General features: G+C 38.4%; 1 protein-coding gene across 4 annotated transcripts in view; it reads right to left on the bottom strand.

Annotated features, from left to right (window-relative positions):
• The window catches only part of LOC110465278, a 205,840-nt gene that overhangs the window by 61,698 nt on the left and 130,434 nt on the right, over positions 1-13,708 (bottom strand). For all 4 annotated transcript variants that reach the window (XM_021520986.1, XM_021520989.1, XM_021520987.1 and 1 more), the window contains 2 exons: positions 12,910-13,085; positions 9,620-9,774 (listed from right to left, as the gene is read on the bottom strand). In XM_021520986.1, coding sequence (XP_021376661.1) covers positions 9,620-9,774; positions 12,910-13,085 — 331 coding nt within the window. The remainder of the gene's footprint in view (positions 1-9,619; positions 9,775-12,909; positions 13,086-13,708) is intronic.

Raw genomic sequence — 13,708 nt, 5'->3', positions numbered from 1 at the left:
ATCACACGAGGACGGTTTTCATTCATATCAAATCGTAATACAGTGTATTTCCATTGCTTGGAAGATACACTTGAATACGATATCTATGTAAAGGAGGACTAGTTTCATTGATATTATAGTTCTTATTTCATGAACGTGAATATTCATTTTTTTAATGGCGAATAAACCTTTTAAAAAATGTAACTACACTTATACTGGCCAACACGCCTGTTTGGCGCTTTGGTACTTGTGTCCACGGTGATTTAGTGACGGTGTTCACAGACGGAAATAGATAAGACATGAAAACAGGTATTCGAACGAAAATACGGCAAAACAGTCAAAACGTAAAAATGAATAATGGTAAGTATAATGAGCTTAAAGATCACAATGAAAAATACGACAACGGCAATGTACGATTGGTTTGGAAAACGCTACAGCGTTTAAATGATGTTATATTATGTAGAAAATATTGGCACAGGTAAGTTGCATCAACTACGTGTAAGTATCCACAGTAGCACCATCAAATAGAGTACGAGACTCTGAATATCACATAAAACACACACATTTTGGAATCTTTAAATAATTTATAATATTAGGGAAGGAATCAAACATTATAACGCACAAGTACACGTACACATGATCCTGCTAATCCCTCCCGACATTCACCGATTTACTGAGTCGCGGGAAAGGTACGAGCACTTGTATTGAAATAGGTTAGGGTTAGGGAAGCTTGAGAAGTGACATGTTTCGACGATTTTAACGCCTTTGTGCGGAAATTAAGACGGTAATTATTCAGCGCGTGACACGGATAATGGAACGTCCCGCCCACGTGATCTAATCCCGTGTTACCCGGATCTGGTGATTGACTGTAGGACATGTTTATTGCTCGTGAAGGGAGTCGACATGATGTATCACGGGATTTCTTTAATCAAAATCAGTGTATTCATCTTGTGTACGACCGACATTACACCGATCTATTGCAAGTCATTTCCTGTTTCTCTACAAAGGGAGATCGGATGACGGAGAAATTAAAGTCTCACTGTTGTACTTATTGGTACACAAGGGTTTGATGCGTTTTACAGTTATTCGCTTCAAACTATGCGTTGCTGGAACAGCTGTGTATGCTAGGCGATTCGTGCGCTATTTCTCACTAGACTACAGCAGTTTTGCAGTGAAAATTACAGCTTGAAATTCTATCAATGACATAACAACCGACATGAAAGAAGAACGAGTATATCGTGGTAGATTACTTTTACAAAATATACTACAGCAAACCTCAACAGCAAGACAATCCGGCGCCTCGACATGGAACTAGTTTTCATGATGGCGTTTACAATGGGAATACATATTTAATATTCATTTTTTATGATACATATAAATCATTTATACCATGTCGAGCATCCCAAGCTTGTGCACTGAAAACACGTGTATGTATCTCGTGACGAGGTCGCCGCTCAGTGGTGAACGTTTTTGATGAGGAAGCAGCTTGACTACCATGGTGGTGTATGATTCCACAATGTACATGGATTCAGAGGGAAACTCTAGCGTGATAATTTGTTCCGAATGGCGTGTTGCCCTGTCCCGTGTCGTGACAGACACAAGCTGAAATTGGTTAAGTGTTCTCTTCAAGAAATAGCCGGTTATTACTTTTTATTCAAAGGGAGAGAACTGCGGTCCTGTCGGTGTTAATCCGAGTTAATCAAATCGATTTTGCGATATGTACAATTATTTACTCGCTATATTTCACGTATGTTGATTGTTGTTGGTTTTCCGAATCCTCTCGGAACTGTTTATACTGCCGTGACATACGTATGTAAAGTAATTAAATTCTGTTTCCTGTGATGTGTAAACGATCACACACGACATGGTGTCTCGGGTGACAAGCCACCTCCATACAGCATTAATCAGCTTTTTCAATTGGATCCAATCGCCAATAAGAAAACTTACTGTGTTAATACAATGAAACTTACAATATCACAAAGATAAAACGATGTTATTTAAATGACTGACACCCCGACGATATCTCACGTGTCCCCCACTGCATTACGATAGTACTTCTCAAATACACATCGTCACTACACGAGGACAGAATTGAGCAAATCAACAACATACAAGGTCTAAAGCTGCCACACCGTCAATACACAATGACAAAACTTACAACACCATCAATGCACAAGAATGATATCAACCACACCGTCAATCCACAATGGCAAATTTTATCACACTGTCAATCCACAATGGCAAATTTTACCACACTGTCAATCCACAATGGCAAATTTTACCACACTGTCAATCCACAATGGCAAATATTACCACACTGTCAATCCACAATGGCAAATTTTACGACAATGTCAATCCACAATGGCAAATTTTACCACACTGTCAATCCACAATGGCAAATTTTACCACACTGTCAATCCACAATGGCAAATTTTACCACACTGTCAATCCAGAATGGCAAATTTTACCACACCGTCAATCCACATTGGCAAATTTTACCACATTGTCAATTCTCAATGACAAAACTTACTACAATGTCAAATGTCAGGTGTTACCTGTCGTCATTCATCGGTACAATATCCGAACGATCTGATATTAAAGTATCACTGTTCTAGCGATTAAAGAGACTAAATTGTCCAAGAGTATGCAAAATGAAAAATTATAAACGCATTTTAGATCAAAATTACATTTTGTATTTCTATTATGTCATTACGAAATACAAATTAGCAGTTTAAAACCACATAAAATATTTTTCTCTGGCATGGCATTTTATTATATCGATGTTAAAACCCATTAGTCACTATTAAATTTCCTTTCTGGCCATTCATCGAGCTTTCAAAAACATTATAAATAACCCTAAGTTGATTTCAATATGTCTTCTAAAACATGTTTCGTTGTGATAAATTACAAAATGTCTGTAATATTTCGTGATAAAAGCTAATAAATTTTGAAATTTACAATATTGATATTTGTTTACCAGCTGTGGTCTACATTAATCCGGGGATTTGACGGAATATCAATATAAACTACGCCGTTTTCCCGGCTATTAACGCTATATTTATGGATATGTGGACGTGCGATGACAGATTAATGGAACCCGTTTTTTTTTAATTTCTGATCCTCAATAGTCAGCGCGTGAAAGGTTTGACTATTGGTTATACGCAAAATGTATTTCACCTAAAATACTTCTAAAACTATTTTAATTATAAAACTTATAACTAAAATGCAGTTTTATTGCTTCACTGTGTAATCCAACAACCAGAAACATGAAAACACTTTTGAAATTTCATACATTCAGATGAAAACAAAATAACATTTGAATGAACGAATCATTAAGAAGGAGCCGCTTTTAACAAATGACTTCTGGTGTCATTAACTGCTGACAGAATTATAAATCTCGGAAAAAGTAATACCCGATAATAAACTTGTTATTATTTTCCCTCTTTATAATCATATCAGCGATCCATCAAATAAAATCGCCTTCCAGCGAATATGTCATACGAGCTCGATTGTGTGTAGCTGGTGATACAATAGACCGTTATATTAACTATCGATAAAATGTTCCGCGAGGAAACAAATATCACCGCCTCGTTATTAAGTTTGATATGACATCGAGGTCAGCGAGGTAACATTAATACCACCGCCTCGTTATTTAATGTGATATGACATCGAAGTCAGCAAGGTAACAGTTATTTCACCACCTCGTTATAAGTGTGATATGACATCGAGGTCAGCGAGGTAACAGTAATATCATCGCCTCGTTATTAAATCTGATATGACATCGAAGTCAGCAAGGTACCAGTAATATCACCGGCTCGTTATCAGGTTTGATATGACATCGAGGTCAGCAAGTTAACAGTTATATCACCGCCTCGTTATTTAATCTGATATGACATCGAGGTCAGCGAGGTAGCAATAATATCACCGCTTAGTTATTCAGTTTGATATGACACCAAGGTCAGCGAGGTAACATTAATATCACCGCCTCGTTATCAGGTTTGATATGACATCGAGGTCAGCGAGGTAACATTAATATCACCGCCTCGTTATCAGGTTTGATATGACATCTAGGTCAGCGAGGTAACATTAATACCACCGCATCGTTATTAAGTTTGATATGACATCGATGTCAGCGAGGTAACAGTAATATCACTGCCCCGTTATCAAGTTTGATATGACATCGAGGTCAGCGAGGTAACATTAATACCACCGCCTCGTTATTTAATGCGATATGACATCGAAGTCAGCAAGGTAACAGTTATTTCACCACCTCGTTATAAGTGTGATATGACATCGAGGTCAGCGAGGTAGCAATAATATCACCGCTTAGTTATTCATTTTGATATGACACCAAGGTCAGCGAGGTAACATTAATACCACCGCATCGTTATTAAGTTTGATATGACATCAAGGTCATTGAGGTAGCAATAATATCATCGCCTCGTTATTAAGTGTGATATAACGTCGAGGTCAGCGAGGTAACAGTAATATCACTGCCCCGTTATCAAGTTTGATATGACATCGAGGGCAGCGAGGGAACAGTTATATCACCGCCTCGTTATTAGGTTTGATATGACATCGAGGTCAGCGAGGTAACATTAATACCACCGCATCGTTATTAAGTTTGATATGACATCAAGGTCATTGAGGTAGCAATAATATCACCGCCTCGTTATTAAGTGTGATATAACATCGAGGTCAGCGAGGTAACAGTAATATCAACGCCTCGTTATTAAGTTTGATATGACATCGGGGTCAGCGAGGTAACAGTAATATCACCGCCTCGTTATTAAGTTTGATATGACATCGAGGTCAGCGAGGTAACAGTAATATCACCGCCTCGTTATTAAGTTTGATATGACATCGAGGTCAGCGAGGTGACAGAAATATCACCGCCGCGTTATTAAGTTTGATATGAAATCGAGGTCAGCGAGATAACAATAATATCACCGCCGCGTTATTAAGTTTGATATGAAATCGAGGTCAGCAAGATAACGGTATAATATCACCGCCTCGTTATTAAGTTTGATATGACATCGAGGTCAGCGTGGAAAAAGTAATATCACCGCCTTGTTATTAAGTTTGATAAGACATCGAGGTCAGCGAGGTGACAGAAATATCACCGCCGCGTTATTAAGTTTGATATGACATCGAGGTCAGCGAGATAACATTAATATCACCGCCTCGTTATTAAGTTTGATATGACATCGAGGGCAGTACCAATATTACAGACGTGTCATGTAAGAGTTACCGACAGTTCTGATTATCATACGACGTTCTATTCCGTGATATTCCTGTCAAATTCTTATTTCATTAAAAATAAATTATTAGAAATAATCTCGCGGTTTTTGTTTTTCATATACATGACATAATACGGTCCCTCTATCAAACGACATTGTAAGCTATTGATTCTCTGTGTTCGATGTATGTAATGTGCGGTAATCCGTTATAACATGTATGTCTATATCAACGATGGCGTATTGCTCGTGTTTTCAAGGGAAATATATCGCTTTCTCTTACCCTGGACAGGTGTATCCGCACTTTTACCGGTGTGAGATCTCCTTTTCTCCCACACCTGACAGATTTATCTCCCGTTTTGCCGGTGCTAGATTTATCTGTCTCCGCCCTAGGGTTGAGACGGGGGGATTCCCCTATTCATAACAATGGCGTGACGTCACTTCAACAATACAATGATGTCACGTCAACAATCCATCAACAAATTGCCTGTATGCGTTTTGGGTCCATGTTTACCTTTATTTCACATTAAAATACTGTTAAATATGGGAGAAAAATAATCAATCGCTACTGGTTGTGTAAGATAGGGAAATCTCAACCCTCGGACTAAGATTTTTTGTCCAGAACTCGGCAAGCCTCGTTCTTGACAAAAAATCTTAGTCCTCGGGTTGAGATTTCTCTATCTTACACAACCAGTAGCGATAGATTCTATTATTCTCTTACCCTGAACATGTGTATCCGCATTTTTATCGGAGTGAGCTTTCCTTGTCTCACCCTAGGGCTGAGACAGGGGGGTTCCCCTATTCCTAACAATGGCATGACGTCACTTTAACAATACAATGACGTCACGTCAACAATCCATCAACGTCACGTCAACCCTGAATTTAGCATGTAACGTTATCATTACATTGTGCATATGATACACAATGAAAGAACAGGGTAAGAGAAAAAAAAATCATTCACCCCCTTGTGGGTGAGATAGTGGAATCTCAACCCTCGGGGAAAGATTCTTAAGTTGCCAAACACTCGGCAAAGCCTCGTGTTTGGCAACTTAAGAATTCTCCCCCTCGGGTTTAGATTTTCCTATCTCACCCCCAAGGGGATGAAAGATTCTATTAGTCTCACCCTAGGGTTGAGACGGGGGGATTCCCCTATTCATAACAATGGCATGACGTCACTTCAACAATACAATGACATCACGTCAACAATCCATCAACGTCACGTCAACCCTGAATTTACATGTAACGTTATCGTTACATTGTGTATATGAACACAATGGGAGAACAGGGTAAGAAAAAAAGAATCATTCACCCCCTTGTGGGTGAGATAGGGGAATCTCAACCCTCGGAAAGAATTTTCCCCCTCGGGTTGCGATTCTCCTATCTCACCCCCAAGAGGGTGAAATATTCTATTAGTCTCACCCTGCACGAAACATTGCCGCGTGCTAAACCGGAAGTTACACATATAATATATCGCTGTCTTACCCGGAGTGGATAACCAGCACGAAACATTATCGCGTGCTAAAACGGAAGTTACACATTTAATATATATCTGTCTTACCCGGCGTGGATAACCAGCACGAAACATTATCGTGTGCTAAAATGGAAGTTACATATGTGTACTGCAAAGTCGTGACGGCGGCAACCTTTGATCTATAGGTAGAATGCTAGCACGCGTTCTGATGAACTTCGACCCCAGAGACGATATGATGTGTGTTTTTTTGCATTTTGTTATCCGAACAGGGACGTTAATGACCTAGTCAACCTCAAAATGATTCGATGTTACATTTCATAAGGTATTCCTGAAGATTAGTTACTTTAGCCTTAAAATCTATAACTCTTCTGTAACTTATGTTGCGTATAAAAAAAAACGGAAAAAGTCATCGGACATTCACAAGAAAACAGTTTTATGAATAAGAAAGACTTTGTTCTGTTCTGGAGCTTTTGGAGTCAAACCTCCTTTGCATCAGGTCATTTCGGTGGTGCTTAAGGCGCCAGCACCAAAATAATGCCGTAGGCAATACTCTGAGAGAAGGAAAAGATGGAGGGACCTATTCAGTTTAGAATGAACAACATATTACACAAGATCATCATGTATAGAAAACACTGGGCTTGTTTCGAAAAATCACAGAAACTGACCTTGTAATTCTTAATTAAGTCTTCTTTGGGAATAGCAATGTAAGTATGAAACCATGTGTGTCTTTTTGTTTGGGGATAAACCTTATAAGTCGGACAGATGCTTGTGTTTCCCTTCCTATCATGCTTTTAGCATTAAGTATTTTACATAATATTATATCATCACATTCGAGTGTATTTACAAAATAAAATTTTCACTTTTCTGAAACAACTTGACTTACATGCTGAATATGTCCAATTCGAATTTAATTCGAAACACGTACATTGTAAAATGTAATACGTACAGTAAAATAACTGCGCGTAAGCCCACTCACACCAGATTTTGGGAGACTGTGATGATCAGGAAAGAGCTAACTTCGAGTTAAATACAATTTGACGGCAGAAACGTGAACAAGAATCTTGAGTCCCGAGTAGTATTTTTTGGAAACAATGTTTTTGAAGTTGACTTTGTACGATTGTCGTTCTTCTTTTATAGTATAAGACACTTTCGACAAACCTTTGGATGGACAAGTAATATACATGTCTCTTGGTGTAATGCGCTTTCTCGTAACGTTCTGGTATTATAGAGGTACTTCCATCCCACCCCATCGACACGCCGGACGTTATGATCTGTACCTTTATAGAAACACGAGGGGATTTGACAATAGTCCTCTGTACCGAGTAAGGCTGTCAGAGGTAATACAATCTTGTCAGCAACTGTTGTATAATCGTGCAAACAGGGAATATCACGTCAGCCTCGGTCGTGTCGGTATTGTGCTGGGAATAACACGCGAACCATAAAGGTAGCAGATGAACCTTCCATCATCCACAGACTATTAGTTTTGAATTTCTCTACACCGGACAGACGTCAAGTCTGAACTAGGTTTGGGATTTCTCTACACAGACAAGACCTGCACCTAGACCTTTTATCATGTCTGAACGGAAAAGGTACAAGAACAACGGAACAAAATTAAAATAATAATAAAAATAAAAATCTCGTTTGTCTGGACACTTAAAGTTACAGGGTCAAACCTAATAGTCAACGTTGAAATAAGAAGATCCATTCGTAATATCGTTAACACATGTAAGATATCAGAAATTTCAAGTTCTAAATAATCACCGTTGGATTATAAACATAATAAAATTTGAAAGTTATTGCACAACAAAGATGTCCACGCTCCCAATTAGTCGAAATCAACGCAACTTTTGGTATAACAAACAAACCTGAGCTAGCCCCAAAGTCTAACCAAAGTCATTAGCGGCAAACATAGGTCGCAATGACCTATATTTGATACGTTGGTGTAAGGTTGATGATAATGATGACAATAGGACAAAAACTTGATAATAATTTGTTTCATCATTAGGTTGGAATATTGTTAAAGCGAGGTAAAATAATCATTATTTCCCTGATTCTTTTACATTTCATTACGAGAACAAATGAAGTTCCCCTGAATCTATACTGGGTTTGAGAGATTGATCCATTGCCTACTTACTGCAGGGACACTTCCGTCTTATGATGTTAAAATGAGAATTTACGAAACTGAGGATATAGATTAACAGATTTACGAAACTAAGGATACATATGTATTGATTTAAATGCTCGTTAACTTAGAAATGTTTCAGTTAAAGTATATGTTTGTTATTGCATTCTATGCGGTTTACATGTCAGTGCGAGAAGGTCACACCTATAACCATTTAGGATGTACTCTAACTAGACCATTAATGGTGTCTATCTCGACTCGAACGGAGACAAACCTCCGGGGTTTTGAAAGAGTGTTCTATAGTAGGTGTGTGCTCAGCAAAGACGTACTAGTTTTTAATCGCATTAAGATTTTAAGTACACAAGGAACTCTCGGCTTCATGGAAATCTTAACAGTTTGTCAAAAATCAAATGTATGATTGTAAAGACAGCATGGCTTCAATACCTATGGTAGAAATATCGGATGTTCAAACAAGGTTTTGCTACATGCTGTGTTTTTATGCGAAAATGGATTTCATGAAGAAACGTGCTGAACAAGATTGTTTCCGAAAAAGTCGTTTAAAAGAATAGCATTTCTTTTATTGAAGAATGACGTTTAGTTTTGATTTGCTCAGCATACATACTTTGCTACCTGGCAGCTTAACGTAACTTCTAGCAGCTAAATAGCATCATAGATATGTGTAATTGCTATACTGAACATGCCTGGCAGCCTGACATAAGGGCTACAAATGTTCTACTGTAACTTGTCATATGATTTGAATGACCGGAACTACAACATTTATCGTTTGTAGCCTCACTACAGTGTACTTACCCCTCTATCGAGCACACCGCCTTAGGATCCTGTATATCGGTATAGGACGAGTATAGTATTTTGTCATGCGTAAACCAAGACTTCCGGTCTGTATTCGTCCCGTCAAACACTACAAAAGCTTTTTCATTCCCACTAAGAAACATGGCGTACTTTACCTACAAAATCAAACAGCACATTTAGGTTCTAACATAGACTTAGCATACATGTTTACATATCTGTACATTGTATTACAGGAGTGTGAAGACGGCTCATTTGAAAATTCATACTATTATCGTTGATGACGATATGTAAGACAGTTGTTTTCATGCATTTTTAGAATAGTGTATTTCAATGGTCAACGTTTCCGCCAATCAACAAACGTCAATCGTAAACCGTTTGAAGTTTTAATTTGATATTGCTTCATGATTGATCCCAATTTTTACATGCAATATGTCGGACACACACCCCGACATTCTTTTCTTATTGCCGCCGTGCCCTCTTTAAACTTTATTCCTCACTTACTTACTACTTTTCTGGCAGTGTCTCCCAAGACACCCGTCTAAATAATGTATGACCTTAGCTGTTGCCAGAACGTTAAACCCCGATCCAAATGGTTCAACAATTTAAGGTACGGGGTTTATCTGGAAGTTGTACAAGGAAATATATAAATTGACCTTGTGTAATAAGATGAGGAACAGTGATAAAGATAGTGCCGTCGCTGAGGCTCGAACCCGCGACCCTTGGCTCTACAGCCCGATGCTCTACCGCTGAGCTAAAGAGAAATTCCCTACAGTGACGCATCTTTTACACTTGTACACATAATCAGAAATTTACTCTTTTTAATAGACGGTATGTCTTTACATCTATCGGTTATTTACTACACAATACTTGCCCCGTCATTATTGTTAAGACTATGAGGACGCTAACCTGTACACACCGGACATATTTACCCTTTCTATACTGATGTATAAGTTAACTACCTCCTTGCCTGTGTACATGTACATAATACACACTCTATAGGAGGTTGGTGTGGCTAACCTCTCTATACCGATGTATAACTTACCTATCTCCTTGCCTGTGTACATATACACAATACACTCTCTATAGGAGGTTGATGTGGCTAACCTCTATATACCGATGTATAACTTACCTATTTCCTTGCCTGTGTACATGTACACAATACACTCTCTATAGGAGGCTGATGTGGCTAACCTCTCTATACCGATGTATAACTTACCTATCTCCTTGCCTGTGTACATGTACACAATACACTCTCTATATGAGGTTGATGTGGCTAACCTCTCTATACCGATGCATAACTTACCTATCTCATTGCCTGTGTACATGTACAAAATACACTGTTTATAGGAGGTTGGTGTGGCTAACCTCTCTATACCGATGTATAACTTACTTATCTCCTTGCCTGTGTACATGTGCAAAATACACTGTCTATAGGATGTTGATGTGGCTAACCTCTCTATACCGATTAACATGATACACATTCTCTATCCAGTGTATTTATTTCACCTCTCTAAAGCGTAGCCTAAATTAATATCTCAATACCGGATTTACTATGTACATATAATGTACATACTCTCTAAAACGTTTTCACCATGTCTATGTATTATAAACCAAGTCTATACAGTACTTAGCCTGTCTTTAAAGTCTTTACCCTGTCTATACAGCATTTACCCTGTCTATACCGTAATTACACTGTCTATACCGTATTTACACTGTCTATACCGTATTAACCCTGTCTAAACCATATTAACCTTGTCTATACCGCATTTACTCTGTCTATACCGTATTTACCCTGTATATACCATATTTACCCTGTCTTTACAGAATTTACCCTGTCTATACAGTATGTACCCTGTCTATACCGTATTTACCCTGTCTATACCGTATTAACCCTTTCTATACCGTATTAACCCTGTCCTTACAGTATTTACCCTGTCTATACAGTATTTGCCCTGTCTATACAGCATTTACCCTGTCTATACCGTAATTACCCTGTCTATACCGTATTTACACTGTCTATACCGTATTAACCCTGTCTAAACCGTATTAACCCTGTCTATACCGCATTTACCCTGTCTATACCGTATCTACCCTGTATATAAAGTCTTTACCCTGTCTTTACAGAATTTAACCTGTCTATACAGTATGTACCCTATCTATACCGTATTAACCCTGTCTATACAGTATTTACCCTGTCTAAATCGTATTTACCCTGTCTTTACAGAATTTACCCTGTCTATACAGTATGTACCCTGTCTATACCGTATTAACCCTGTCCTTACAGTATTTACCCTGTAAATACAGTATTTACCTTGTCTATACAGTATGTACCCTGTCTATACCGTATTTACCCTGTCTATACCGTATTAACCCTTTCTATACCGTATTAACCCTGTCCTTACAGTATTTACCCTGTCTATAAGTATTTACCCTGTCTATACAGTATTTTAACCTGTATATACCGTATTTACTCTGTTTATACAGTGTTTACCCTGTCTTTACCGTATTTACCCTGTCTATACCGTATTTAACCTGTTTATACCGTATTTACCCTGTCTTTACAGTGTTTACCCTGTCTATACCGTATTTACCCTGTCTATACCGTATTTACCCTGTATATACAGTATTTACCCTATATATACAGTATTTACCCTGTCTATACCGTATTCACCATGTCTATACATAATTTACCCTGTCTATACAGTATTTACCCTGTCTATACCATATTTACCCTGTCTTTACCGTATTAACCCTGTCTATACCGTATCAACCCTGTCTATACAGTATTTACCCTGTCTATACAGTATTTACCCTGTCTTTACCGTATTTACCCTGTCTATACCGTATTCACCCTGTCTATACCGTATTTGCCCTGTCTATACCATATTTACCCTGTCTTAACCGTATTAACCCTGTCTATACCGTATCAACCCTGTCTATACAGTATTTACCCTGTCTATACAGTAGTTACCCTGTCTTTACCGTATTTACCCTGTCTATACCGTATTTACCCTGTTTATATCGTATTTACCCTATCTATATAGTATTTACCCTGTCTATACCGTATTCACCCTGTCTATACAGAATTTACCCTGTCTATACAGTATTTACCCTGTCTATACCATATTTACCCTGTCTATAATTTTTTACCCGGGCTTTACCGTCTTTACCCTGTCTTTACCGTATTTACCCTGTCTATACCGTATTTACCCTGTCTATACCGTATTAACCCTGTCTATACCGTATTTACCCTGTCTATACCGTATTTACCCTATCTATACCGTATTTACCCTGTCTATATTGTAGTCGGACCACATATTGACCACGGTAGATTTGTATGTCTGTAGACTAGACGTGGTCAGTGACCGAACGTCCGTAACGTTGGCGTTGCGCGTCTGTTCGGACATCCAGATGTACCACAAAAACGTCTCCTGGTTCGCTACTCCTTTGAACACCATGTCCCACACTGCAAAATACACATCTTTGTTAATTAATGGTCCTTAATATACGGCAGTAACAAACTGGCCTGTCTTATCCTATAATTGTATTTGTATGTTCTTTTTCCTATAATATATACTCTGCTTTGGGAATATGTGTTGATCTAACATAAATGTTTTTCTCTATTTCCCCTTTTGGGACACATCTTCCATTTATATATATTCCATTCCCTTTGCCCAAAGATTCTCTAGAACAAGTTTGGTTAAAATCCCTTCAACGGTACATAAGGAGAACGATCTTTAATGTTTTCCCCTATATATATTTTCCCTTATGGGCCCCACCCATCTGCCCCAAAGAAGGGGGCTCATACACCTCAGTTTAAACAAAATTGATTCTTTTGTCCCTAATCATGCTTCAGACTGCATTTGGTTCAAATCCCTTCACTTGTATAGTAGGAGAAAAAAGAATCCTCTATTATCCCTATTGGGCCCCGCCCCTATGCTCCCAGAAGGGCCACACCCTCTTTTTATACAAACTTGAGGCTCCGTTTTCCAACTATGCTCTGGAACAAATTTGGTCAAAATCCTTCTATTGGTTGAGAAGATTTTTTTTAAAGATTTCCCCCTATTTGGTCCCGCGTCTCTGCCCCCA

This window comes from Mizuhopecten yessoensis, unplaced genomic scaffold, assembly GCF_002113885.1.
Source record: "Mizuhopecten yessoensis strain PY_sf001 unplaced genomic scaffold, ASM211388v2 scaffold11069, whole genome shotgun sequence".
Taxonomy (NCBI): Eukaryota; Metazoa; Mollusca; class Bivalvia; order Pectinida; family Pectinidae; genus Mizuhopecten; species Mizuhopecten yessoensis.
This window is presented reverse-complemented; position numbering and strand designations above follow the sequence as displayed.